Source organism: Akebia trifoliata, chromosome 4, assembly GCF_017979445.1.
Source record: "Akebia trifoliata isolate Shusen 1 chromosome 4, ASM1797944v1, whole genome shotgun sequence".
Classification (NCBI taxonomy): Eukaryota; Viridiplantae; Streptophyta; class Magnoliopsida; order Ranunculales; family Lardizabalaceae; genus Akebia; species Akebia trifoliata.
In genome coordinates this window covers 7840021-7856384 of record NC_141378.1, presented here as the reverse complement: position 1 = coordinate 7856384, position 16364 = coordinate 7840021, and the positions used below count along the sequence as shown (strand labels likewise).

Genomic DNA, 16364 nt, shown 5'->3' with positions numbered 1-16364 from the left:
AATCAAAAGTGTGGCCCCTAAGGGGGGACTTGAACTTGACCTCTGCTTCCTGAGGTGTGATCTTGGTCATCTCACCAACCCTTTAGGGTTTCATAAAGAAATGTTAATGATTTGGCATGCATTAATCTTAAAATCTTCCATTCTCAAGGACTCAGATGATACAACCATCTAATTCAAAGATTCTGAACAGTAGACAAATTTTTTGGACTAAGCCAAAGAAGTCACATACCATCCATGAATTATAGTCCAATCAATCGCAAGTTATTATGTTATAGAATCATAAGTTGGACCAAATTTTCAAATACTCTAACTATGCTCATCCTGGATAAACTGCCATATCCAATAATATCAACTAGGGTTTAGATGATCAACAAAAGCTGTGATTTTCAAGCTATGACACATTCAAGAAGTATAATTTCTTATTCTCACTCACAAATGCAAACAGATTTGGACCACCATACCAGTGTTTTGCCTCCTATATTTGGCCATTCCTGAAGTTCAAGTGCCTCTGAACATCAGAAGAATAGATATCCATAACAACTTATTCGGATTATTATCAAAATCGACCGACAAATTGCAATTATAATTCCCAAATAAATCAAAGAAGAACTAGAGAGAATACAAGCAAGAAAATAAGTTGGGAGCATAATATTACTTTAGGAGTGAAGGAAACATATCCCAGTGATTAACGCCTATCAGATGCCACTGATTCAGCAGAGAAGAGGTACTTCACTCGTGAAAGAACAGAATCGTGTGTTGGATCATATGGATGGTCCTTGGAAGGAATCTCCAATATTGCTGGAACTGGTTTGTTGTAGCTATCAACAAGGAATCTAATCATGTTTGCAACCTGAAAAATGAGAACATGGACAAAATACCCTTTATATATAACAATAGTCCAATTTGACCAGATACCTCAAAAGAAAAAAGGAGGAATAATTAAACGTATATTATTCATTAGCTAAGGTGTTAATTTTTTTTGTTTTTTGACGGAAAGTGCATGGGTTGAGGCTCTCCATCAACAGGGTCTGCCAGGATTTTCTTGTAGTGGGGGCAAACTATGGTTAGTTGTATAGTTGAAGAACTTGAAGATGAATGGTTTTAGGGAGAAATTCAGAGGTTTTTGGTTAGAAGTTGAAGAAAAGGATATTTAGGTCATTTCCAATTAGTATATGAGAAGGTCCGGTCAAGAGGCAATGTCATCAACAAAATATAGAAGGGGGGGGGGCAAAAATTGGAGGGAGGTGAGGGTGTGGGGGCAAATGGGGAGAGAGGTGAGGGAGTGGGGTCAAATGGGGCATGTAATTAGTTGAAAATATAGGGGTGCCTCAAAGTTCTGTGGGGGCAATTGCCCCCACCAGCTCCTTACTAGCTTCACCCGTCCTTCAACATGGCCATTGAGATGTTAGGGATTCCCAAGAGAAATTTATCCCTAAGAGAATGTGTATCTCTAGGAAATATTCTTTTTTCCTCAAATCCCAACGTTCTTGTTGATATTGAGCCTCAACCCAAAAGCCCTTTTTTGATAGGTTGGTTAGTTGTTATCAAGGTGAAGTTGAGTTCAACAACATTTGAACCTAGGACATGGTAAACAACACTTAACACATCTTACCAACTTGGTTTAAGTTGGCACTTTTGGTATTCCAATAGTTGCAAGAGATATATGTAATAAAACATAATTACCAAAATAAAGAACAAACAACTTACATATTGGCTGATCAGCACAATGGCAACGTCCTCCTTTGTGGTGAAATCTTTGAATGCATCTTCAATAGCTTTTACGGTTGTTTCTAATTTGAAAGTGAAGATTCATTGTTAGTCAAGGAAATGGACACAAACTTCTTGTTGTCCCTTGAAATAAAAAAAAATGGTTGCTCCACTCCATGTAATGGAATGTGACCGCATAGGTTATAATCCAAAGTTGTGTGTTGATAACCGACCGAAATTCATTCACAAACAGGGATTTAAATTTCAGCAGAGTAGGGTGATATACAGCCAACTCTCGTCAAGAAATTGGCGAAAACTGATACTTTGATTGTGCATTTCTCCAAGTTGAACTAATCGACATTAAAAAATTTATTCAACACAAAAGCCTTTGTATTGACCTCTAATGGATAGAGATCAAAATAAATATAAAAGCATCACAAGAAGTGCAACGTGGGAAAAAGAAACATATGAAAAAAATACATCTAAATGGGGGAAAAAAGGTCCAATGTAATGCTGCAATTACGACCTAAATAAGGATTACAATCTGAGTTAAACATGAAGAAAGATGCTTGCTTGTTTTTTGTTAGGTAAGCAAGTAAAGGTGGGGTTTTGATCCCAGGTTTTCAGTACACAGACTTTACCAACTCACCAAAAGTTGGCACCTTCATGAACAAAGACAGTTTTTAACACAGATTCTAATCCTTATGACGCACATTTAATCCAAAATTAGATAAGACTTCAGTTTACTGGAGAAAGGACCTCCATGATAACTTATGGTGCACATTTGAGTTTATATATATATTTTTGATAAGTATAATTTTAATTGAAGAAGGAAGAATTACAAGAAACAAAAAGAGGAGGCTGAGATAGCTCCTCAGGGAAGAAAGCACAATGAACCAAATAAAAGCAATACATTAGGTGCTACAGAAGGAATTCCATCTAAATAATTTTATATTATATTTGCTTGTAGGAGTCACTTGAAGTATGACCTTCAAGTAAATGAAACAAGTCTAAACATGGAACACAATTTCATTCTAAATAGAGAACTTAAAATTCCAAATATCCAGTATAATATACCCGAGTTATAAAATCTCATCTGGAAGCATTGCCTCAATCAGGATCGAAAGCAAGATTGTCTCAACTGAGACAATTCAAACCAATCCCAAGCATTCAATATTTTGGAATAAATATTTAATGGTCTTGGCCAAGACATTCTGAACGGTATGAAACTTTAAACCATGATTGTACTTGTCTCCAAAATGTTTGTCCTTATCCTTACATAAGCACCACCCAAGGAAAAGGGTATAAACTCCCATGTCAATACAGGCTCTCTCATGATGAAGGTATGTAAAAGTTTTGCACACCAACGACATTTAGTAATTCCCAAAGAAATGTGACTAGGTCTTGCTACCTCTCTAAAGAGCAGCGAAAAGAAGATGAGCATCATGACATTCTCCTGTATAGTGCTTCCCTCTTTAACAACTCACTAGAAGAGATAGTCTCCCAAATGGCTACTATTTAACAAACTTTAAGAAATTTATAAAAATAAAAGAAGAAGAAAAAGAAGAGAGAGAGAGAGAGAGTCTTTTTAAAGTTCTTTAGTGAGTTGGATGCATCGAGAAAAACAGCATAGTGCCTACATATAAGAAATTAAGAATAAAAGAGACAAACAGAGCAATACCAACTATCGAGGTACTAAACTTGTCGCACAATGAAACTATGAGAACAGTGATTGAACGAAGCTTAAGACAATAAATAAATAAATCAAAGAACCAATTTGATTTTACCTTAGGTAGATCAACCAAGGAAATCTTCATAATTAAAAAAAAGAATGATATGTTCAGAGAAGAAGAGGAAAAATCTTATTTTTTTTACTTAGATAAAGCTGTAGGAACAAAAAAATTACAATAGTATCTTCAAAATCACATCTAACCCTGGTATTGAATACAAACAACAAACAAAGGTCCCAAAAGCTACTAATGGGCCCTACACCTCCAAACTGGGCCCATTTGCTAGGATTAGCCTTTTAGGCAATCAGATGCTTGAAGCAGACCCATACGATCCAGAATGGTGTCCCACTCTTATTATAACAATGTTAGATGTCTACGTGGCACATTTTTATTGGAGTTAAGAAAAACATCGGACTGCATGCATGATTTAGGTAAGAGCCTAACTGTTTTAAACTCCAACAAAAATTTATCACGTAGGCACCTTAATTTTATGAGTCAATAAAATGCACATAGAGATGTGAGTTATGTATCTCGAAGAGTATAGATCTACGGTTCTAGCACATGTCACGTCAGGGGAATCGATTGAGTATGTCACGAGTGAGTCATTTAATCATTACTCTAACTTTATTATAGGAACGGGACACCGTTCTGGATCCTAACTTGTACATAAAAACAAGGGACAACGATCGCAAAGATCTATTTTTTGAAACTATGTACCAAAAAGTCCCTTCTAAAAAAATATGGATTCTTTAATACCCAAATTATCAAATATTAGTCTAAAAAGGATTTTTGAAGCAAAAATAGCATAATTACCCTTTCAATGATTTTTGAAGTTGAAAGAAACATGTTTAATCCAATGGTCCCTACACATGTGAAGAGGATCTCCACTAAAAATTGATGGTTTAAAAAAATTTCAAAGCTACCATTTTTGTTATCTTGGGTATGTTATAAATAAGGATTGAAGCACTGAGAATATTTCCCATAGAACCAGAATTGGATGGTTCTAGGGGAAGTGCGCTTCTGAAGTGCTACATGACTGACACATAACAATCAAATGCAAAGGAAAGTTTCATAAGATAATAGTAAGACTAACTATGCTTTATGGAGCTGAGCATGGGACGGTCAAGAAGCATCAAGTTAATAGACTGAGCTTAGGACGTAGCAAAGATAAGGATGATGAGATGGATGAGTGAAAAGGCTAAGAAAGATAAGAGTTAAGAATGCTGAGATGGAACATTTTCTGAATTGAATACAAACTTGATAGAGAACCAAGATACATATTACAGTAAACAGTAAAAGGTTAATGAGTTATGTGGCTAAACAGAGTATAATATGAAAAGGTTCATGAGCATACTTGAGTCAACAATAAGGTAGTTTGTTTTTCTCCGCAAATCAACATTACCCACTCCAGCAAGTAAGAATCCAGTAACAGTGTCCTACATCAAGAAATCACCTTTTAGATGGGATTTATAGATTAGTATGAAGTGATGTACACACCATTACCTAAATTGACACGTTGATGATTTCCAAATTTAAGTATCATATGATTTGAAGCATGCTACACACAAAAAACTATGAAATGTTTCTTTCATACTCCTACATCCATGACTATAAACATCATAAGGAGAATATATGAACATAAATGATCTCATATTACCTAGCAAATAAAAAGAAAAATTCTGATAATTTTTACAATTATGTTTCTAATACTATTTAACCCATCAGTGAAATTAACAAAGGAAGAAATCCAAGATACACATCATGGCAAACAAGTACACCTACATCAACAAGAGTCATCTGCAGTAGATGATCCTAACCACCTTTTTTTCATGTTATCCAATGTCATTGGTACGATTATCACTAGTATATTTCTTCTAAAATGAATTTATGATAGTCTGAAACTCATTCAATTGTTCTTCCAAATCAAAAGATTGTCCATCCATTCTTCAAACGGCAATTGTGCAAGGAGTACGGACAAACCTTTGCCGACTTCAAGGTCAAAAGAAAAAGCTTGTACAGAACCATAACATACTAAAATGCAAGCCAGCTCAGTACATAAACAAGGATAGATTGAAGAAGCCAGGGCACTAAAGTTAAGTGTTGTGGAACACCTAAGACAAGGTCCTTTGCATGATAAAAGGACTTATCAGATACATGATGTTCTCCAGAGAGTATAACACAAAGTTCTAAATGAGAAGCCTTGTAATGTCACTAAGTAGTAATCAAGAAAAGCAAAACAAACGCATCTCCAGTTCTTATATAGGACAATAATCTAGATGAAATAAACAACACTAAATGAGAGAAAGAAATAGATAAGAATTACGGAAAAGTAATACTAATTCCAAGTGTTTCGAATGAATATATTACGCTGAAGCATATGTAGTACCTACAATACCATACCTCATCAGCAATCATAGCAATGAGTGCTGAGTTGTTAGTAGGGATCTGAACTCTGTCGGCCATTTAAAGATAAATAACAGGACTGCAAAAAAAAAAAAAAAAAGTAAAATAAATTACTATATCAGCAAATACAATAACATAAAACAGTTTGTTACTATCAGCTCTAGATGTAAATGTTTGAAAAACAACACCTAGAAGTCTTAAACAATTACAATGGAAAATCCATCTAACAAGGCTGAAAATCCAATCTTTTATGAAATCTTCCATGAACAATTGCAACCATTTATCGATTCATTAATTGGTTTTTTTTCCCCCTTTTTCTTTTGCTTAGATCTGCTAACCCTTAATAATTGGAGTAGAAAAACACATCGAAATTACATGGCAAGATACAAGATTCTTCAAATTCCCTCTGTCCTAGATCTTAGAATCCTAAAATCTTCCATAAATTCCCCTCCTTTTTTTTTTTACTTTTTCCTTCTATAATAGGTGATGAGTTTGTCTAAAAAAGATTTATCCTACGGTTCGACAAGGAGAAAAAATTCATATTTTAATATGGTTCTTCTTTCAGATTTTAATTGAACTAATATCATTAACAACACCAAACCAACTTAATTGACTTTCCCCGTTAAATTTAAAGAAAAAACACTGATTATCTAAATATGATTTAACTCCTAAATAACAGTAAACCTAACCAAGAAAGAATTACAAGAAATCAAAGCAAAAGAGAACTAGAATTCATTAACAAAATCACTAGAGGAACTGATTTCAGGTTTGGGGGGAAAGGACCGAAACTTGCTCCCGATAGAGACGATTACAATTTACAAACCCTAATTTCTCGTGAAAAAACAGAGATTGCCAGAAAACACAAACTCTAATTCCTTTAAAACACAAAAGACTAACCTTTTTTCCGCTGTAATTGCTCTTCTTCTTTGGATCGAAGGAAACAGAACTACAGGAGAGGTCGATTCGAGATGTGGAAAGACCGAAAGAATGTACTTAAAAATATAGAATTTTCGAAATACCTCCTTTATTTTTGGAAAATACTATACATACCCATTTTTTAAAAGCATGAAACATACCCCTTGACAAATGTGAGGAGAAAAATGGTGATTCACAAATGACCCTCCACGTTTTGATCGATATTAAAGACACGCCATTGTGTTACTGATGACATGCCTCTTTTGACCTAGGTCTTCTTGAGAGACTAATAGAAATGACCTAAATACCCTCGTCATCAACCACTAAGTTGATTTTCTCCAGCAAATTTGTTGTCTTCGATTTTAGAATTAAGGTTTTTAATCTTTTCTTCAACCTTCAAATTCCAATAACAAGATATGATTTTTGAAGACGTTGAAGATTGATTGAGTTTTGGGTAAAAAGTCAGGGATTTCTACACAACATTGAAAATAAGATTGAATAATTTAAAAGTAATTTACTCTAAAAGGTAAATAAGTCAAAGGTGAAAGATCTTTCTACCTTTACTTTCAATTTTAAGATTCTATTTCCTTCAACCTTTGAACCTCAAAACACATGATGGGATTTTCGAAGAAGGAGAACTTGGGTATTTGAATAGAAAAGTAAAATATGTTATACTATAAATTGAAGAAATAGATTGAAGATGAGGTTGAATGACTTAACAAACTTTTATCGTGAAGTTAATGGTTCCAAGATATAATTTTTTGAGAAAAAAATCAAAAGTGGTTGTGTCTGAGGTTGAAGGTAAGTGCATTTTAGGCTATTTTACATTAATCGCTTAGACTATACTTAGATCAATGGGGAGACATCATAAGTTTGAGAACATAGGGGCATCTCTAATATTGACAAAAAAACAGAAAGAGGTATGCCTAAATCCCCATAGAAAAATGAACTAAATGCTCTCAACATTTTCTAGATATAACATTTTGTCCCTCCTTCATGATTCCTATGATTTCAAATTTTAATTTGACATCTTGTATCTTCCATGAACAATACCGAGTTGTCTTGGGCGAGATAAATCACTTAACTTGATTTAAAATTATTTATTCATTTATGTATGTTCATGAAAAAATACCTTTCAACCCATTCAATATTTTCATATTTAAATGGCCTTAAAACCTGTCTCCACTCAGAATGGATAATGGACAAGAGACGGACCCAATCAACAATCTCCCAAACATAAAGCAATTAGAGGTTTTGTGATTTTAAAGGTACTCGGATGAAATGAACTAAGTGTTTGATCACTATGAACCTTAAAAAAAAAAAAAAATACAAACATTGATGTCTTGTAGGCCCATAAACATTGGGTTTGTGTGAAGCCTAGTAATGCGTTGTGAGTATCTATTTCATGTATCTATCTCAAACGCAACACCTATCGTGCCAAATAAAATAAGGTAGATAAAAAGATGTTTAGTCATAATACCATTTGGTAACAAGGTATCCCTACAGAAAGCAGATGGGGCTCGTATCATGGCTTTTCCCCGTCTATAGACCATGGTCTCGTCCAAGGACTAGTCTTGGGGCACATGCAATGCTTGCACATCACACGCACTAGGTAAGTGAGAGTGCGCCCTTGTGGGTGGTCCTTGAGAAACTAATGCTCGTACTAGGTATTGAACTCGTGACCTACGACCACTAACCGTTTATCGATTCAAAACTACCATCGAGCCAACCCCATAAAAATCATATTTTATTTAGATAATACGCATCTAAGTTATAGAAAAATTAATTGTTTTAATTAAAACATACGAAGTTTTCAATTGATTTGATTGAATTTACTAACTAGGTCAAGATTTTCGAAATATCTTGTGAAATGGTGTGAAGCATGAGAAGTCACGTAAATTTGTCTCGTTGATAAATGATACCAAGATAACTCGAGTGAATCATGCTAGTCTCGAACAAGATTTGAAACCACGATAACACTTGAAAATACAAAGATAATTTAGTAAAAGAATCGTAAAATGATACTAGGTTACTCTATGAAAAATGTAAAACTAGGATGGAGTTTTGATGAATCAAAAAGTGTCGAGTTATTCTTTCTTGTTCATTAATCTCCAATCAAGACAAACTTGGCACTATGATGAGACTTGAAAACACTCGATCCCATTCTGACCTTGATACATGAGGTCGTCTTGCGTCATATGTATTGAGATTTTCAGGAAACATGGTCCAAACCAGATTCATAAAGGAAACGGGCATAATCAACCTTTCTTTTAAACTCGAATGTTATGCCTTCTCGACTAGGTTAGTGTCCTATTTATGGCAAAAGGCAATTCAAATCGACTTTACATGGGTGCATTAACAGAGAAATTTTATTTTATTTTTTAAAATCCTTCAAAAGTTAAATTATTTAATAAAATTTTGAATAAAATAAAATTTTACCATTAATTCATAAAAGAAGAGTTATTGATTTTTTTGTAAGAGAGATTCTATTGCTACACCAACTTTTGCCAACGCCACATCCAATTCTTTGGAGATTTTCATATGAATTGGGTGGCATTAGGAGAAGTTTGCGTGGAAAAAGAATTTATCTTTGGTAAATCTGATCTTGCACTTGATGCGGTAAAATCTAATATTTACGAGATTACAAAAAATACAAGGGGTATCTCACATAATAACAAAATCAAAGGGCGTAACTCATAATTACGCAAATATATCAACTCCCCGCGCACGTGGACAAAACTCAAGCTCAATAGACACCAGGCGCACTTTAGTCAAAATACACGACTTTGCTTGCCATCCATCTATTTATCCTCTAGAGCTCAAACACAAAGAAAACGAGAGCGAAAACCATACAAAAATGGAGATCTCTGCAACTCTCTTACGACCTCCGATTTCAAGGAATTCACCTTCTATATCCCTCGCTTCCTGCAACTCTATGTTCTTCAACAATGGCAGAACCGAGTTATTGAAGAAGAACAACAAGAGTAATTGCTTGGTCTTGAGCAGAAGCAGAGCTCAAAGAGGTCTCAACGTTCGATGTTTGTTCGGTCTCGGTGTACCGGAACTTGTCGTCATCGCCGGCGTTGTAGCTTTAGTTTTCGGTCCGAAGAAGTTACCGGAGGTTGGTCGGAGTATCGGAAAAACCGTCAAGAGCTTTCAACAGGTTCGTCAATTGTTTCATCTGTTTTGATTTGATTGCGAAGTTTTGATTTAGGCCTTTTTGAGATTCTAGGTTTTGGGATTCAAGGTTGAGCTTTTCTGTCTATTAAGTGAGTAATTATAAAGTTTTGTTTGGAATTCTTGATGAATTAGAGTAGAATACAAAGAGATTTCTCTAAGTTCAGCTAACAAGCCCTTAAATGTCAAAACTAAGTCAGTTTCATGAGATATAAATCCTTAATTACATACAAAGCTTAATTTACTAGAAGTTAAACAAATATCAAATTGTACCAATCCCAAATGTAAAAATCCTAATTTACTAGAAGTAAAAAAATACGAGAATTTTCCATAAATGGTAAATTGGGGTTCGAGATTCGCTTGAAGTAGAAAATAAGTAAATTACAAATAATCACTAGGAAGTATTGCTTGGCACGTTTCTTCCTTTTTCACTTGTAAGCCCCTTGTCTGTTGAGAGTTTTGTTGTAGTTCGTTGATTTATCTGACTATGTTCAAGCTATATTTTAGATATTAATATCAACTAATGAGTCAAAGTTTCTGGTTATGCTCTGTACAAGAGGTGGTGATTGAATGTTTGTGAGAGGGTCCATTGTAGATGATGGATCTCATGTCATGTCTATTAGATGACATCCCAAGATAGAAAATATAACTTCATGGATAGTTTGTCACGAAGAGCCTTGAGTATTGGATTGGGCATTGATAGAAACTTTGGCTGAAAATATTACTTTTATTAGTAATTTGTTGGCAATGGATGTGTTTGATTGCGTTAGAGTTTTACATTCCACTGCTCTTCGAGGAACCTATTCATTTATGAGACTCCTAAAAGAGTAAAATGAGGTGGATCATATTTTTCCTATTGTGAATGAGAGACGTTTTCGACCACCATCTACCCATATACAACTTCGTGTAATTTTTTAACTCAGCGATCAACAAGCTGCTCCAGCGCGCAACTCTGGCTCACTTTAATAGTCTCTGAATAAAATTTGTTGCCACTCCTATGAGGAACAAATGCAGGGATCTGAGTAAGATTCCTAAAATTGAAGAAAATGACTATATATGCCACAGAGGGTTAAATTATTGGACAATCTTGAATTGGATCGCCTAAGTCAGCTCAAGATCATCTGGTCTCTAGCAAAACCCCACTCAGCTTAACTCAGGTTTGGCTTGCTTTGCCTTGAGACAAACCTGCTTTGATTGACTATGGTTTGTCTCACCTTTAAATTGGTTTTTGACTAGTTTTGCCGTCAAATGTGGCCTTAACTAAGTCTAACTTGAATTTGATTCAGCCTTTTGTTCACATTGACGCAATTCTGACCATCCAACTTAGTCATAGTGTTGGACTTATCAAAAAAACTTAGTCATAGTGTTGGATGATCCGAACTCTGAATCAGAGACTCAAAACCGCAACAACCTTAATATAAATTCATGGCTCCTAGTAATTGTATTTTTAAGGTGCACATTGCTAATGAATGGTTATTTTGTGAAGGATGGTTTCTTTGCTCACTGTTGCTAACCTTTGACTTTGGGAATATTCCCTAAAATATGATATTTCTAAAAAATTACACTACTCTAATTAAAAGAATTTAATAAGAATTCAAAGTTCCTGTTAGAAATGAAAATCTCCAGCAAAAATAAAACCTAATAGAACTCTAAATGAGACTCCAATTTAACCCAAGTTCTTCCTTGCACTCCTCTTTCCCTTTTGGGGGAGAGGTGCTAGATCACTAGGTAATTTATAAAGTCACCATTATAGCATTCAATCATAATTGTTGACTTCTAGAGGATGATGTTCTTATATTGGTGGAGTACTATGATACAATATTTTTATAGTTTATTTGTTTGTAAATGTGCTTTGCTTGTTGTTTTTGTGTGATATAATATATGTGATGGCTCATTAAATCTATGTGGAGAGGGTTTGCTTTCATTAGTCTGATCATAATTCATAATGTGTTTTCATTTTTAACTCCTTGTTAGAAATTATTTTGGTTTCTTAAAATACAGTTTCCTATTTATATCAAAGTTGCTAGTATATGACCATTGGGTTTTAAATTGATAAACTAGCTAGTATGTTTCCGTTAGTTTTAATTTACAAAGCTAGATAGAAATTGAGTGGATACTAAGTTGTAGGTTATTATTGGTGCATTGACCACATTCAAAATTTAGAGAGCTATGTCGTTGCTTACTCTAATTTCTCCTCATTTTGTCTAGTTCAATTGAGTTATAGTCGTAATCACTCTACATTTAAGTTTGGATGTGAACTAGTGATGCTTCTTTATGATGTAAAGCTAAACTTAGATGATGAAGCTGAGGAAACTTGGTATTGTTGATGCGTGTTTTTATTTAGGATATTCATACAAGAGAGCTTACATGTTGATTGTAGACGCCTGAAATCTTATTGTTTCTACTCATCATTAAGATCAACAAAGAATTTCAAATTCTCTTCTCATCCAAGAATCTTATCATGCATCTCTTGAGTTCAATAGGAGCTTGTTTTTCAAAAGGAATATTGTAGTTCAAGAAATCTTGGAATATGTCACCCTCTTTAATTGGTTTGACTAATTTTTAACTTTTAAATGTCAGGAACACTCCCTTTGGAAATCCACTCAAAAGGCATGTTCACCTTTCTTTGTTTTATGAGGTGGTTAGCTCCCCCTCCCCCTTCCCCTCCAAAAAAAACACACCCATACTCCTTCCCTTCAGGGTGTTTGCAATGGAAAGATTGTGGGTTAACAGTTAACCCATGCTTCCAATGGTGAAAGCTTTATTATGGATGGTTGTGGACCACTTCATGTATATATGATTTTTTTTTTATTGCTAGTTATTGTATTTTGTGGACAGAACATGAGGATAGTATCCAATGACCTTTTTATCCATTATAACGTAGCTTGAGAATTGGAATATTTCGAGTTGCATTCTTCTCTCTTTAGATGTGGCATGGATTTTTCCACAAGAATGGTGGATGTCCACCTAGGATGGTTTTGTGATCTTTTTGGTTAGAGAGGCACAATCTTCTTGAAGATTCTTCCCTTTGCCTTATGTTGGTTTTATGGGAAAAAAAGGAACCGAAGAATTTTTTATGAAACTAGTCACTTAATTCTGAAAATTTGCCATGGAATTGGAGCTCTTGGTGGATTGAGCTCCCATTTTGAAGGATTCTTTGGGAAGTTTGTATGGTGCACTTAATTAGAAATTGGGAACTTTTTATATGATATAATTCAAATGGAGAAGCCTAGGCCCTTGCGGAAACCCCCAAATGAGGGATAAACGCTTCTTCTTTTTCTTTTACTTTTTTGCAGAAATGCCATGGGGACGTTGGGACCAAATGGAATTGGGAGTGTTTCATAGTACAATGGCAGAACTCATGAAGTCCTCTTAGGGTCGATAAGTGGGGCTGATGCAAATGACACGAATATAGAGTCTTTCCTTCAAGGTTTTAAAAATTTTAAAGATACATTTGACGGACTATTAATAAGAGAGAAAATAAACAAAAAGTGATTGAGATGTTTGGGCATGTATAACAAAGACCAATAATGACACTAGTAAAGAAGAGCACTCTAGTGCAAATCAAAGGCTCTATAAGGCTGGGAGAAGACTGAAATTGATGTGGATAGAGGTATTTAGTATTACAAGTGCCTTAACTGGAGATATTAATGGATTTGTGAAACCTGGTCAAGTTGCGGTACCATTCAATGATTCATCCACAAGTATAGTTGCCACATCCCCTTGGCTGGGGTTTGGGAATAGTGCCCCTGAGGGGAATTTTTCCATATTTTTCATATAAAATACGAAACTCGTGGATAGATCTGGACTGTTTGTTATAAGGCCAAATCACGACCATGATTAGTTTCAGGGTTTACAACTACTGTTTAAATTTGTATCAATGCCGTATAGGTATATTAAAAAAACAATAAGAGATATAAATTCTGGTGCTTGTTGCTTTTTAAAAAACAATGAGGAGGCTTGTTCCTTATGTTTCTGGGATCCCTCATTCCTAATATTGTACCGGCTTGAATCTCCATGGATGTAGCCCTCATTTGTGAACCATGTAAATTGTAGAACTGGAGACAAACCATTGGACACCCATGTATTGTCCCTATCGATGTCTAGATGCCAATATTAGTTTCCAAGGGAATTCACTCTTAGTAGCTAGGGAGAAGAGTTAGCCATGCATTTGTCTCCTAAGAATACTCAAAGATGTGTCACAAAAGCTAAAGGGCAATGAATGCTAGAGTTACCTGCTGCTATGTGGCCCGCATGTAATGTTTATAAAAATTAATTGGATTCTCATAATATAATTCCAATCCTTATTAGTATCCTAGTGCAAGTTTATGAGGGAAATAAAGGTTTCTTTGACACTTTATGGACTCCAGTGGTATTTTTTTCTTCTTTCCTGCAAGATGTTGATTAGTACTTGTCATAGATTATGTGCTTTATTCTACTCTTTCCAATTGATTTTTTCTTTATAATAAAGCTAACATGAATGCGTATACTCTTTTGTCTATAGGTAAATGATACATATCATAAGATAATAAGATAATTTTAATCTATTTTCCTTATCATTGCATAAGCATAATTATTTAAAAAAAAAATTCAAAATAAAATGTTGAGTCCATATCCATGATCCTATTTTTCTAATTCCTAGCCCACCACCCTTTTTTGAGGTGCACATCCTCCTCCAACCGACTAAGTGAAGCTTCTTATACCCGTCTTTCTCATGCCAAAAGAAATCCCAACACATCCTATCCAACTGTAACTCCACACTCCTTGGCAAGGGGAACAAAGACAAGAAATAATTGGGGATGGAAGAAAGCGTGCTCTTGATCAAGGTGAATTTCCCCCCTTTTTATCAATACTTGGTCTCCCAAGAGCCGAGTCTCTTGTCCACATCCCAAATCTCCTTCTTCTTATAACCAAACCCCAATGGCAACCCCAAATACGAAGTAGGCAAGCTTCCCACCTGGAAGCCAACATTAGCTGCTAACCACTCCAACCATCTCCCCCACAACAAACAACTTACTTTTTCTCCGATTGATTGGTATGCCAGAAATCCCCTCAAAACACCCAAGAATTGCACTGAGAAGCCGAACCTGACTGGGGGAATTGTCCAAAAACACAAGGGTGTAAACCATGAACTGAAGATGCGACATGAGATGTCCCCCAACACCAACACGAAAACCAGAAAGATTCCCATTCTCAACTGCCTTAGCGAGCATGCGACCCAAGGCTTCCACCACAATTGTGAACAAAAAGGGCAATAAAGGATCCCCTTGCCTTAAACCTCTCGAACTCTGAAAGAAACTTGACGGCGTTCCATTCACCAAGATTGAAAAGTAGGTGTAGAAATACACGTCATAACCCAAGAAATCCATCTATTTCCAAACCCATTTTAAAAAGTTCCGGTTTACATGATCACAAGCCTTCTGAAGATCAATCTTGCAGACTAAGTCATCCAAATTTGCCTTTCTTGTGGAATTGATGCACTTATTAGCTATACCATCCAAAATCTGCCTCCCACTAATAAAAGCTCCCCTTGGGATGTACCATTAATAGCTGGCATCACAGACTTCAATCTCGAAGCCAAGGCTTTTAAGAAAATCTTATAAACCGATCACAACAAAGCTAATTGGTCTCAAATCTGAAATCGCCTCCGTCCCTGCTTTCTTTGAAGTAATTTTCTGAACAGGCTTCCTGCACAATGAAGTAAAAGTACCTTTATTACAAGGCTTTATTTATTGGATTCTGTCGGAATCCTTTACTTTCCTTTAAGCTCCATTTTTTAGGATAAACACTTTTTCGGTGTCCTCATGGACCAGAACGACCCTTAAACGATTAAAGCTACTTATGTTCTTGTTGTTTGAACCATCCTTTCAAACTTGAAGGGTGTTTCTGTGATCTAAAATTTGATAGCGTGTCTGTTACCTGATCTTATGCTTTCTATGTCATGACTTACAGGTTTAGTTGCATTTAGTAATTTATGTTTCAACACCCACCACTTCGACCTGAAGAACACTGGAATGCTTACCCCCCTCACTCTTGAATGTTACAGGCAGCCAAGGAGTTCGAAACAGAGTTGAAAAAAGAACCAGAAACTGCAATTGACACACCCCCTACAGAGAAACCAACTGCAGTCAGTCAAATGGAGAAACAAGAGACCAAGATCTCAAGCACAGATGAGAGTCTATGAGATTCGCGAAGCGCATTTCTTTGATGCTGGCAACTTTGTTGAGCCATCAGTGTATTTATTCATGTTTTAGTGTGGTACCAACCTGTTTTAAACAGTGTATTTCTTATGTTCTAATACCAGATTAGAATGTAAATTAACGAGTATTTTATTGTGTCGGTTAAATTTAACCGTTATTTTGAAGTTTGGTAACTATTTTGATTTACTCTTTTGGGTTTTGGTTCCACGTCACTGAGTTGATCTCACTTTGA

At 35.3% G+C, this 16364-nt stretch overlaps 2 protein-coding genes across 3 annotated transcripts; one reads left to right on the top strand and one right to left on the bottom strand.

The window, feature by feature from the left end:
* Nucleotides 1-401: 401 nt before the first annotated feature.
* LOC147403461 (vacuolar ATPase subunit F family protein) lies at nt 402-6878 on the bottom strand. 2 transcript variants are annotated; one of them, XM_086439054.1, is made up of 6 exons: nt 6738-6878; nt 5838-5919; nt 4792-4873; nt 1708-1790; nt 656-850; nt 402-508 (listed from the first exon to the last, which is right to left on the bottom strand). In XM_086439054.1, exons 2-5 carry the CDS (start codon nt 5898-5900, stop codon nt 686-688), a joined length of 393 nt encoding a protein of 130 aa, XP_086295180.1. In that variant the 5' UTR covers nt 5901-5919; nt 6738-6878; the 3' UTR covers nt 402-508; nt 656-685. The 2 variants fall into 2 exon arrangements, with proteins under 2 accessions (XP_086295180.1, XP_086295179.1); XM_086439053.1 differs by having other exon boundaries at nt 402-491; nt 6738-6877.
* Nucleotides 6879-9550: 2672 nt separating this feature from the next.
* Nucleotides 9551-16318, top strand: LOC147403460 (sec-independent protein translocase protein TATA, chloroplastic-like). The gene is made up of 2 exons (XM_086439050.1): nt 9551-9918; nt 15979-16318. The coding sequence occupies exons 1-2, from the start codon at nt 9613-9615 to the stop codon at nt 16114-16116; spliced, it is 444 nt and encodes a 147-aa protein (XP_086295176.1). The 5' UTR covers nt 9551-9612; the 3' UTR covers nt 16117-16318.
* Nucleotides 16319-16364: the final 46 nt, after the last annotated feature.

Excerpts from the sequence above, each read along its gene's own strand:
- LOC147403461 (XM_086439054.1), bottom strand. The coding sequence starts at position 5,900 with ATGGCCGACAGAGTTCAGATCCCTACTAACAACTCAGCACTCATTGCT. Across the intron at positions 1,791-4,791 it reads CTACCTTATTGTTGACTCAA|AAACAACCGTAAAAGCTATT; the intron begins GTATGCTCATGA and ends CTTTCAAATTAG. Across the intron at positions 851-1,707 it reads TTGTGCTGATCAGCCAATAT|GTTGCAAACATGATTAGATT; the intron begins GTAAGTTGTTTG and ends CTCATTTTTCAG.
- LOC147403460 (XM_086439050.1), top strand. The coding sequence starts at position 9,613 with ATGGAGATCTCTGCAACTCTCTTACGACCTCCGATTTCAAGGAATTCA. Across the intron at positions 9,919-15,978 it reads CCGTCAAGAGCTTTCAACAG|GCAGCCAAGGAGTTCGAAAC; the intron begins GTTCGTCAATTG and ends TGAATGTTACAG.